Genomic DNA, 13,122 nt, shown 5'->3' with positions numbered 1-13,122 from the left:
AAACCATTGTTTTATGGTCAGTCAAGCGAATTCGATCGACAAAGGTCTATTGATTGAAAGAATAATCGGTTCAGAATAACTTTGACTAATTCCGCTTCAGCCATCCCTGGAAAACGTTCCTGATCTGAAAGCATATCAGTCAGTTGCAAATTATGCCTGGCGTGACTTTCACTTCCTTCCCGCGGTGGTTCACACTTAGCAGTAATGATGATCCGGTTACGTCATCCAGAGATATAAGTAAGGGTGACATTCAAGGGATTGGACCATACGAGCCAGTGTGACAACCGTAGGAATTACTCGACTACAGGTAAAATATATTGATTAGTTTATATCATTATCAGCCGTTTTTGATTGAATATATTTTTCTAAAATCAAACCCTCAGTTTATTTTAAACAATATATACGCGAGCTTTTTTGCCGTACTGGATTATGTTAGCTGATTCAAACACTTGTGTTGTTGCATGATAAAACATCGAGGATCTGGTAAATCTATCAAGATGATTTGTTTCGTGTTTTCCCGATCCGTCCAGAAAAATGGCCGCCGGGTCTACTGGTAATACGTTACGTACGCGTAAAAAGTATCAAAATTAATATGATCAAACCTTGAAACAAACTTTGGGTTGATCTAAGATAACGGCCACATGTATACGTTTTCATTCGTAAACAGCGCATATTTTTGGAAATGAATCCTACCCTTCCACACGTAAACGGTAAAAGTTTGCAAATCGCTTTCTGAGGGTGCCAATTGGGCTAGTAGTTATCTGTCATTTAGTCAAAAAATCGTAGTTAATTAACTGACTAATAACCTAAAAACAGTAGTTAACAGTTAACTGATATTTCACGATTTTGGTTCATATTATATTCCTTTTATTATTGCGGTCAAGCTTCTGAGGTCTCCAGAAAACTGTAATTTATGCAACAAATTATATGAAATTGAGACTAACCGTAAATCATTCACAATTAATTTTCAGTTGTACAAAAACTAGTTTAAAAAACAGCTTTTAGATTCACATCTGTGTTGTTTTTTTTTTGTACGTTCAAATTTGATTCAGCATTATTTACAACCGCGCGTTTGTTTATATGGTGCGATGTAGTCATAATTCAAGTCTCGTCCAGATACGGACGAGATACGGATCTATCTAATTATACTTATATAAGAATAAAGAAACACATTATTTTGTACCTACGAATATGTAGAAAATTTCAGCAGCAAACATTAGGAAAAAATACTTTGATATCAAAAATAAAAACGTTTTTTTCTTTGTTACGATTCAAGGAATTACTCGTCCCGAGGTTGTTGAAAAAATGGGTCGATCTGGTATTGTAGTGCATTGTGGGATTGTTTTAGGGGACATGTTTTCAAGATGGCTTCTTTAACTTTTCGTCTCCTAAAACAGCCCCAAAATGCATTGTGATGCTAACTCGACCCACTTTGTTTCCTCAACATGGGTAAAACTAATATTTTGTAATATGTTCTTGTATTTTTTGTAGTACCAAGAAGATGGCTGACCTGAAGTATTCAATAGTTTGGATGGTTTTTCTATTGGCGCATTTGGACCTTGAACCCGTCCAGTGTTTTCCATACAACTTAACAAGATGCCCTCCGAGCCTTCCTTCCAATTGTCCACCAAACCGGGTTAATTCTTGCAATAATGATCAGGATTGCGAAGCAACTTATCCTGGTAAGGGTTTGAAGTGCTGTGATGACTGCGGCAGAAGTTGTGTGTCTCCTAAAGTGTCCGTAGTAGAAGTAACCCCAGAAAGTTTAAAAAAAAAAATGAATATCCTTACCAAATTGGTTGCAAAGTGCCCCACCAACCCTCCCTCAAGCGCGTCTCCTCCAGGACCAGACCAAGAATGCCAAAACGATGCCAGTTGTGATGCGAAATTCCCTGGACGAGGCCTGAAATGCTGCAGTGATGGGAACGATTTTAGGTGCATTCCTCCTGTCGTTGAGTCTGTTATTAACCAACCAACGTATTGCCCCAGTATTTTACCTTTACACCCAAGTGAATGTGAAGGTAAATACGTTCGAGATAAATGCTTCAACGATGAAGAGTGCAAACAAAAGCATCCTGCGTTGAAGTCATTTGTGAAGTGTTGCATTACTAAATGTCTGAGCCGAAAGTGCGTGATTCCAGTTCAAGGAAAGGCGCCACCCACTCCAACACCTTCAGATGCCTGTCCAATCTTCCCTCCTGCTGCTGAATGTCCACCAGAACCAGATCATGAATGTAAACACGACATCCATTGCAATCAGTCGCACCCTGGATTAGGGCTAATATGCTGTAAAGATGGATGTGATTTCAGATGCATGCCACCTAAAGTCAAAGGTATCTGCCCAATCTTCCCTACACCTGCTGAATGTCCACCACAATCAGATGATGAATGTAAATACGACTTCCAATGCAGTGGGTTGCACCCTGGAATGCCGCTAAAATGCTGTAGAGATGGATGTGATTTAAGATGCGTTCCACCTATCGTTTAGAATAATATCCATTCTATACCGTAGATTCTTGGTTATAAATCGTAAATTTCGTAAGGACTTTTTGATAGGCTTATAATTGGCGGGGAAAGGGGGATTCGTTTTATAAAAACAATAATGTTTGTTCCATTTTAAATATGCAGCTGTAGCAGCAACAAGCCTTGAAATGTGAAAAGAAGCTAGAAACTATATTTGAGGCCAGATTGTCAATGTGTCACAGGGCTACACGGTGGTAGTTCTTCAATGTAATGGGTTTATACATTGAATTTGTTACATTAGATATGTATGCTTTGTTTTATAAAGAATAAAGATAATTTTTAATTGTTTTTCATTATTATTTTTATTTTTATTGTTTTTATAATTTTTATTATAAAGAGGCCGGAGTTCGGAGTTCTGAAATCTGAGACCGAGCGGAATTATGGGGGCTAAGTGTTTAAAAAATTCCAAATACTGTCATTCAGACAACTTTTAACACAGGTTATCGCTCAAAGTAGGTATAGTTCATATAACTAATATATGTATTTAGGGACTGATTCGGACAAACATTGCATTCTGTTTAACCGCTACGAGGATTATACGAACCGATTTTATTAGTTTTACTTAAACTTACAATAATAACCCTTGTAAACTAAGATCAACTGCGATCGGCTATGAAAATTATCTGCTTAAAGTAAACTTGTAAGTTTGTTTGTCCGAATTTCGCCTTTGTCTTCGTTTTTATGACGTCACGACTGCGCTGCGCTATTTGAGTGAATCTGAAAGGTAAAAATAAAATCGAAGGAAGAATCTTCCATTTTTTTTATTCGAGATGAAGATAATGTCTCCCATCACATCAGAAAAAAAATCTGTTAACATTTGGTCAGCTACGCTTTCAAGATCACGCCCTCTCATGTGAGCCCATACAAATTATGTCTCAAAAATACGGTTTTTGGATCTTTTCTCAAAATAATGACTATCTAGCTAGAAAATCGTCTCTCCTTGAAATAAAACAGAACCTGTCAAAAAAACAGAAGTGGATTTGAAAACCCCGGGTGTAGCGTCCGATGGCAGCTAGGCGCAGCAGATTCAGCGAGAAACGACACAGAGTCAACAACATGTGATAACAGCCGCCATCTTTACTCAATTCCCCTCGCTCCAAAGGGAGCCCAACTTACATGAGCATTCCGGCTCCACAGGAAGCCCAACTTACTAACACTATACCGGGCTTTCCTGAACATTTTGGTATATAATTCATAGGAATTTGTTAAAATTTAGAACCGTATTTTTGCTGATTTTATAAGCTCATACTATCTGTTGGCCTATACATTCGCCACTTATGCTTTCTTAGGTTTCGTAGCCTCTTAAACACGCTAACTAATAGTTAGCAAAAAAAAAAAAAAAAAAAAAAAAGCCAGAAAATTTACGGGTCATTTAGGATGTTTTGTCAAGCAGTTTACTTGTGCAATATAACTTTACTTTTAAGAACAACCTTTTGGTTTGGAAAGAGAGAAAAAAGACCGAAAAGAGCAAATATTCCAACGGTATGGGCAATTTTTTCCAATGAAAAACCATGCACTGAAATCGAATCGAAGTGTACTACTTCTTTGCGCGAGTATGCTCTTATACTTAGGAATTTTGTACACAACACACCACCAGCCCCTTCAGGGGCTAGTTTTGTTCTTGGAAGATTCTTCGACAAAGTTTTCCATAGCCAATATTTTTCAGCTGAATTTTTGGTTAACTTAAGGTGGTTGGGTATAGTTTATAGCCGACCACATCATGCTTGTTTATTCGCTAAACTTTCATCAAATATTAGACAATAATTGACGTTTATAATAGTTAAATCTTTTTTTAAATAGCGTTAAATAAATCAAAGTTATAAGGAAATATTAAAATTAAGAAAAAAACAAATGTGTTTCCCTCGTTTTATTTTCAAATTGCTTCATTTACACAAACTATGATATATGACTTATGAAATATCGAAGTTTAAAAAAATTAACTATTATAAACTTCAATTATTGTCTAATATTTGATGAAAGTTTCATGGCAATTACATAAAAGCAACATTATAAACGAAGCGAATAAACAAGCTTGATGCGGTCGGCTATAAACTGTTCCCAATCACCTTAAAAAACGAAAGATAGCTACAGGTAATCCAATGCAACAATCAGGTTTAGTGAAATTTACCTTGGAATATCGAAATTTTGGAGATTCCCGAATCATCATCATCATCATTAGCATCATCAGATAGGAAATTGACTGGAGATCATTAACTAACTAAACTTGTGAAATGATGGCTCTGAACGTGTCATCAGTTAAAAACAGTTGTCTTATCCAAATTCTTCATTACAATATTTTTAGCGGAGCACGATATAGGTATAGAATATGTTAAACTATCCAACTCAGTTTTCGTGTTCATCGCACGGGAATCCTGTGCGTAACGCTAAAAGTGTCGCCCGCCAGGTGTACATCGCGTTTCTGATTGCTTTTTGAGTACCAATAAACTAAGATGATAACAAATGACATACTTGGTGACTCATTTCATTGAGGGTATTGTGATCCGAGTAAGGTGATAGTCGAAGTTATGTTTTGTGCAAACAAATTGTTGTCTTTATCAATTAGGAGGAACTGTTTTTCAATAATGAGCAATAATGGCAAAAAGCGCCAAAAAACTAGACTTTCGTATGAGCTTTGCCTCCCAATTTTCGTTTTGGGTTAACACTCAAAACTTTTTTTAAACAGTTAGAAACTGATGTACTATGATAAAATGCCTGTTTGAAGCGATATTTTCAATCGTACAAAGATGTTTTGTTGTACTTGTATTAGAATCTTGGTTTGTCAGCCTTTTTTATAGAAAATATATGGGAAATAAGCAAATGAAGGCCTAAACCTCATTTTCGAATAAAATTTTTGCTTTGCGTTAACACTTTGATTCCACTTTCAAGGTCATCTCCACTACCACACAAGTTAAACTTTCTGAATAACGAGATTTTAGCCTTGTACAACAGCCTTTCTTCAAGAAAATAGTTTTTTTGCGCTCACTGCTTGAATACGAAGAGAATTCTCTCTTAAATTATTGGCTTCTGATTAGATAAGATAATATTTATTTTATACTCAGTAAAGTCGCAATATAAAATTGAAAAACTTAAGTTTACATATGAATATATATAAAAATTACAAATTTAAATAAGAAAATATATAAAAAGAAAGAAAGAAATGATAAAATCTATTAAAAATTGGCTAGAATCCTTTTTTATTTTTGGATTTCTGGTTGCGAAATTTTTCTACAATTGAGATTATCTGAATTGAGTCTAATCGATTCAATATATGACAAACCAGGCTGTTTTCGGATTCTTCTTCTTCTTACGGGAATTACCCAAAACGATTGGCTGAGAAGCATTAAACGAAAAATGCGAAATCTAGCCACTCCAATAGCTCTTCACGAGCTAAAAACGAAACAAGAAATTATGGAAGAAATCATGAAAGAAAAGAATTCGCCACAGTGTGAAGATAGAGGTTAGGACATTTTCTATTTTGTTTTATTTAATGTAGATAGCATAACTACAATATTACCGGAAAATGACGGCAACAAACTAGCACGAAGAACGAGCAAAAAAAGTGTACTTGTTTTGTTATTATGGTAAGAGTACTCGTAGTTCTTACATGGTATAAAGTAGTCATTTGAAAAAGCACTTTTTGAATTCCACAAATTAAACAAATCCAAGAGATTTTTGATAAAGTTTAAAGCTATAAATAACATTCCTAAAATTACCGGCAAACGTTCAACGAACGAGCGGAAAAAGTGTACATGTTATTATGGAAAGAGTACTTTCATATTGACTTTCATTCAATAATTTTATATATTTCTACAAATAATTTATTTAAATATTGAATGACATATAATAATACATCAAATATTCAACTGTTTATTGAGCTTTTCGACCTACATATGATTATAAAAATGAGCTTAAATTTGTAAAGAGCGGTACCTTGTCTTTCACTTTCAAAAGCAAAAAAAAAAAAAAAAAAAAAAAATCAAAAACATTTACAAATGCTAATTTACTGACAAAGAAGATTGTTATTTTGTATTTTACACTGCATTTTGCATTATTTTCTATTTTGTCTCAGTTGTTCTTGTCAAGTTTAAATGAATGTAAAGTTTGTTTTAAATTGAATTTCAAAATCTAGTAAGCTTATGTTTTCAAGCGAAATCGCTTTAGGACAAATTATAGACCAAAAACAATTAAAAAAACTTTCATGTAGTCAAAGATGGATCAAGAAGTGTTCTTCAAGAATTCAGGTGTGTGTTTTTTAGTAAACAATCGTATATCATTTTTTTTTTTTTCATTTTTCTCGACGAATCGACAAATCAAAGACTTTCTCTCAAAACCTTTTTATATTTCTATAGATAAGCTTAATTTATTTTAATGCTGTAGGAAACATAACACGGAGAGCATATTACGACAACAAATATTCGTCCTTTATTTAGCTTTGTAAATCTTTGACAATTCGGTTGAGTTAACCAACTATTGTATGTTTTTTGTTCGCCTCCTATCGCGGGGTCCCATCGGCAAAACGAAGAAGACTTTCATTCAATAATTTTATATCTTTCTACAGATAATTTATTTAATTATTGAATGAAATATAGAGTTACATCAAATATTCAACTGTTTATTAAGCTGTTCGAGGAAGTTTGATTATAAAAATGTGTCGTAGAAAGATGTTATTGTATAAAGACCTAGACTTTCACTTTAAAAACCTTAAAACATTCATAATAACTGAATATAGATGCGAAAATTTCTAAATTCTGATTGGTTGAGAGCAGTGCTGTTTTCCTGAAACACCAGTGCAAAAATGTGAAACACCACTGCAAAAATGTGAAACAATTTTCAGTGATTGGTTGAAAAGATAAAAGAAATTCAAACTAGCCAATCAGATCACAGCAGTTGTCATAGCAACAGAACAGCTTTCCCTCTTTGGAAGTTCTCATAAAATTGAAGATGGCGGATTTTCATCTTAAAAATGGATTCAAAAATGCTAAAACAGTCAAGCTTCATCAGTTGAAAACCAACAAAAAAGGTTGAGAATGGCAAAAGGAGGACTCGCTGCTTGTTATTTGAGAATTAAGAAGGAAAGAAAACATCAGTTGGGCCATTTTACAGTTTCATTCAAATTGTTCTCCCTGTGACTTCCGTATCAGGAGCTTCGCTTTTAGGCAGTGCCTTAATATAATATATATATTTAGGCACTGCCTAAAAGCGGAGCTCCCGATACGGAAGTCGCAGGGAGAACAATTTGAATGAAACTTAAAGGTAAAAATAAGATCGGGGGAAAAAAACTTCAATTATTTTTTATTTGAAATGATGAAAATTTCTCCCATAATAAAAACCATGCAGTGAAATCGAATAGAAATGCACTACATCGTTTTTCGTTTTTTGTTTTTTCTTTTTTTTTGCGCGAGCATACTCTCCCACATAGGAATTTTGTGCACAACTCACCACCACCCCTAGGGGCTAGTTTTGTTCTTGGAAGATTCTTCGACAAAAAGTTTTCCAAGGCCTACAGTTTTAGGCTTTGAATCTCTTTTACTGAAAGAAAAACGAAAGCTAACTACAGATAATCCAATACAATATCAAGTTTAGTGAAATTTATCTCGGATGTCTTTCATTGAAATCGGAAATCTGGAGATTTAGGACAAATCAAGACCAAAAAACAGACTTGAAAACAGACTTGATATCAAGCGGGATTCCTGTGTTGTGTACACGCCCGGACGAACGGACGGACGGACGGACGGACGTACGGACGGAAGTGACGTCAGCCAAACCATGAGAAATCAACTCGATGGTTTACCATTTTTTCTTAAGTATGGAGCTCCGCTAAAAATCTTGTCCCAGTTGTCAGTTTTTTTGAAATAGTTGTATACGCACGGGCACTTAACATATTATTTTGTATTCATATATTTAATTCCCCGTAACTACCAATAAAAAAAAAAAAAAAATATTGTTTCGTTTAATTTTTTGGCTTTGCTTCGGCTGTTTATAATAAAAACTTAAGTGACATCAATACTTTACATTGCCTTTTTTACCTAAAAGTTCAATTTGCGTGTAACCAATTATACAACTTTTGTTTTCGCTGACACGTTAAACCAATCTCTCTCCTATGTTGATTATAAACCAACCAAGCAGAACAAATCAATCTAATATCAATCTAATGTTTTAAGACTGTAATTTAAAAATATATATAATGTTAATGTTAAAAGAAAATATCTTACTTAAAGGTTGGAATAGTTTGTGCCAGTGCTGCTAAAGCAAAAACTCCATTTTCATTTGGACTTGATTTCGAGCGTGGCTTATTACTATCCATTAGCTATGTCATTCTTTAAAGTGCTACTCTGACAAAAATCACTCACGAAACTTCCTAAGAATACTCTTTAAATGTCCAATAATCATCAACGGTTATTGATTTGAATTTAATCGGCTATCAGTTTACAGCGCCGATATGATCACAGCACAGATCTGATTACAGCTTATGTAATAGGAAACCGATCACAACACAGGAAACCCACAGAGCAAAGTTACTTTTCTAAGTGAAGCAAAAAAATATAGCCGGGTTCCCTGTGATCAGAGGCCCTGAATGTTCAAAACCAAATGTGTCATCAGTTAAGAAAATAGTTTTCTGACTCCAATTCTTCATTACAATATTTTTATTCCTTAACTACTTTTCGATAAGCTTGAAAACTTAAAGTGCAAATGAACCCTTTGACAATACATTCCGTACTGGTTCTGCATAAAGTAAATAGTTGATTGGTAAAATATTTCTTGATTTGAGTGATGCGTCTTTATGTTATTAAGGTTTATACTTCCAATATGTTAATGATGATGACGTCAGGTAAGGTATTTGAGTGTTTTTGTTGTAACTAATAATACTAAATGCTGGCCATTTTGAAAATAAAAATTGTAAATAGCTTTCATGTAAACTATGAGTAAAATAATGATGCTTCTTAAATACTGTATCTATGAACCAGTTCGATTTTGTATATTTGATTAAGCCTTAATAGACGTCACACTCATTAGCATATTGGAAGTATAAACCTTCATAACTTAGAAACGCATCACTCAAATCAAGAAATATTTTACCATTCAACTATTTACTTTATGTAGAATCAGTACTGAAAGTATTGTCGAAGGGTTCATGTGCACTTCAAGCTGTAAATACTAGATTTTATGGGCACAGTACATTTGTTTTTGGTGAGTTAGGTATGATCAGAATTTAGTGTTACGAATGCCATTGGTGGACCTCGTCATGATTGACATTGGTGAAACACGAGATGAAAATGCGCGTTGAGATCTGTAAGATCGGGACACGGAGGAGGTGAAAGAGGTTGAACATATCTGTGGTTTTCGTGGTAACACGAGGGACAGTTGATGACAGCTAGGGATAGTTGAAAATAGCTAGGGACAGCTGATGACAGCTAAGGGCAGTTGAAAATAGCTAGGGATAGTTGATCATAGCTAGTGACAGTTGATCATAGCTAGGAACAGTTGATCATAGGTAGGGATGGTTGATCATAGCTAGGAACATGTAATCATAGCAAGGGAGAGGTGAGGTATAAGTGTGGAATACTTCTATGGGAGACTATACGTATGAGCGAATATATGACATTCTACCATGAAGTACATCCCTTCCAAGGAAAACAAACACTTGATCGATCGATAAAAGTCAATAAAATACACAAACTGGACGACAAACTCGATGGAGATTCAATGTTTTGGCTGGTTTCAGGTGGTCTCAAGATGGTTTCAGGTGGTTTCAGGTCGTTTTAGGTGGTTTCAGGTGGTTTCAGGCCGTTCCTTGTTTTAGTAACAGTACCCGCAAGAGTTATATGTTATTGTATTAACTAAAGTAGTGATTTTTGTTTTGGTTAGCTAAACGTATCTATTTCTAGTCGAATATTTTCAGTATGAAAAAGGGATTTTCATGCCGAAACCTTCAACGAGTGGGTGGACGAGGAATTTACTGCGTCATAATTTACATGAGTACTCACACGAGTTTTATATTAGTTTATTTATAGTTCCTTTCACGGTTTCCGACGCCATATTGTTTATTGGGGGGCAAATTTACTAAGAAGCGTAGGGAAAGAGATACGTTTTTCGTAATATTTCCATTCTGAGGTTACCCTGCGAGCAAAGTCTCCTTTATCTTCCCCCGAGTGAGAGAAAGGAAAGAGTCTTCTTTCCTTTCTCTCACTCGGGGGAAGGTAAAGGAGACTCTGCTCGCAGGGTATTCTGAGGTACATTTTCGAGACCAAACTTTTTCTGTAGATGGAGAATCTTCTGTTCAATAATGTTTTGTGTGGTGTTTTTGAGCCGATGGAGCCACCATAACACTGGTTCTCAGAGAGACGGAGGCTTGCTTTGGGGTTTGCGACCAAGACTCGTTTATACTGGTTCAATTTGACCGTAAAAAAATATTCAAACCGAATCCACGGACTTTCTTCAGTCTTACAATGACTAAATCCCAAATAGTCTTCTACTCTATTCAAAGTATCCAATGTGCCCAGCACATTTGACACGTTTTCCCGTGTCAAAACTTGTTTCATCTGTTTTCATGCGCGAGAAAGATACGTAAAACCAAGTTTACATTCAGTTAAACTTTTCAAGAACAACTGAAACAAAATAGAAAATAATGCAAAATGCAGTGTACAAATGATGAATTTCTTTTTCAGTAATTTGGCATTTGTAGATGTTTTTGAATATTTTTTAGCTTTTTAAAGTGAAAGAAAAGGTCTTTATACAATAACATCTCTCAACAACACAAATTTAAAGCTCATTTGTATGGCAATCTAGCTCGAACAGCTTAATAAACAGTTAAATAAGCAGCAGTAAGGCGGACTCGCGGAGCGTCGGCAATGCACCTGGAATTATGCGGGTATTACTGGGGCTTGGGACCCCCTTGCGCGATCCGGCGACCGCAACGAGGAGCGCCTTACTGCTGCTGTGTTTGCGAAATCTAATATATATATATGCATGAATGTAAAGAGTTTGCTTATGACTTTTGTGTAAAGTGCTTGAAACCCAAGTTTGTGCCCCAACCACCAAGAAAGCTTGTTTGTTGTGGTAAGAAAATGCAAATAGAAGATGACACGTCGGCACAGTGTTACGAGTGTGGTAAAAATATTCGTAATGCCGTACCAAATGCTACCAGAGAGCAATATTACGCTAATGGAGGTCGTAAGAAAACACCTTATAAAAGAATAAAATACTTTAGGGACTGGATGAGTCATATCCGGGGTTTACGACCGGTATATTTAGACACCGAAGTAAAGAAGAAAATCATAGATCACTTAGAAGAGCCAACCCCGCAAAGTCTACGGAAGACATTGGAAAAATTAAAGCTAGGGAAATATTACAAAGCTATTCCCTATCTTTTGTCTGAAATTACCAATGAACCCATCCCGGAGGTGTCTAGGGATGTGATGAGTAGAGCTGAGTGGTTGTTTTGCCGTTTGGATAAGAATATTCCCCACTATCCAGACGCGATTTACGAGATCTTCAAGGAAATCGACCCCAAGCATCCGCTGTTAGTATGGATACCCAGACGTTGACGTGAATTCAAAGTGAATGTTTATTGAGCGAGTTTTCTTTGTAGGTCTTCCTTTGCTTGTTCGTAGATCTTCTTTCGGGTTTCGTCGGAAAGATCCCTTATGATTGTTTTTTTGGTGCCCGATTTTAATTCCTCGTACTTCTTCTCCTCTGCCAGAATCAAGGAGAACTCCACGTCGTCTATCTTACGGTCGACAAGAGCTTTGGAGACTAGGTCGGTAATCGTGTTAGACTTTGCCCTTGCTAGGGCTATGGTCGTGTCATGCTTGGATATCTTATTCGATAATTGTTTCATGATGCCCGTGGAGACAGCGGAGACAATACCACAAGCCGCCCCAACGTCGGCCAAAGGGACACCCACAACGACGCCGGGCCCCGTCAAAGAAGTAGCAACACCACTGCCCGTCAAAGCAACAGACAAAGATCCCGTCGTTACCGCCGCCTTATGCAGAGTGCTGCGGGCGCGGGCATACTTCTTCCTTACGTTCTCGTAGTGTTTAACTTGTGCGTCCAAGTAAGCCAGGATTAGGTTTGCTTTGTTTAAGCGAAAGTTCTCAGCGTTCTCGATGGGTGCCGTGGTGTGATAGTTTGGAACATCTGGGTACAACTGAGGTGCTGATGGTATAACATCCATTATATATACTAATGTACGACGCTTTTGAGAATGATATTGAGGAGCAGCCACATCACGACAACCGGGATTACTGGAACTGGAGGGCCTTTAGGAAGATGTTTCCACACGCAGACTCTAGTAAGTTCGAAAGAAGACCCGATGGGATTTACTTTAACGGCTCCAGGATGTACAGCAATGCGGACTTGGAGCCAAAGGCGACTGCCAAGGCGACTGCCAAGCACGCGGTAGAAAGGCAACCTAATTTTCCAGAGAATTTATTACCGGCAACAGAGGATTACCCATTTTACGATAACAAAGGCGGCGCAAATGACTTTGCTAAGATGGTTACCTCCTTAGAAATCCCCGTGGGCCCTACCACGTTCAAAACAAAGGTCAGAAACATCTTCGAAGAGACGAGGATGAAGCATACGACCGGCAAGGAA

The 13,122-nt window shown here is 36.4% G+C and overlaps 1 protein-coding gene across 1 annotated transcript; it reads left to right on the top strand.

Annotated features, from left to right (window-relative positions):
- The first annotated feature begins 218 nt into the window (after positions 1–218).
- LOC116288754 (uncharacterized) lies at positions 219–2,811 on the top strand. Its single transcript, XM_031695580.1, has 2 exons — positions 219–307; positions 1,492–2,811. The coding sequence occupies exon 2, from the start codon at positions 1,502–1,504 to the stop codon at positions 2,486–2,488; it is 987 nt and encodes a 328-aa protein (XP_031551440.1). The 5' UTR covers positions 219–307; positions 1,492–1,501; the 3' UTR covers positions 2,489–2,811.
- Positions 2,812–13,122: the final 10,311 nt, after the last annotated feature.

This window comes from Actinia tenebrosa, unplaced genomic scaffold (genome assembly GCF_029948245.1).
Source record: "Actinia tenebrosa isolate PJP-AT-01 unplaced genomic scaffold, QUT_ActTen_1.0 PGA_scaffold5__44_contigs__length_20552954, whole genome shotgun sequence".
Classification (NCBI taxonomy): domain Eukaryota; kingdom Metazoa; phylum Cnidaria; class Anthozoa; order Actiniaria; family Actiniidae; genus Actinia; species Actinia tenebrosa.
This window is presented reverse-complemented; position numbering and strand designations above follow the sequence as displayed.

Bases quoted from the DNA above. Each gene is read 5' to 3' on its own strand.
- LOC116288754 (XM_031695580.1), top strand. From the start codon at position 1,502: ATGGCTGACCTGAAGTATTCAATAGTTTGGATGGTTTTTCTATTGGCG.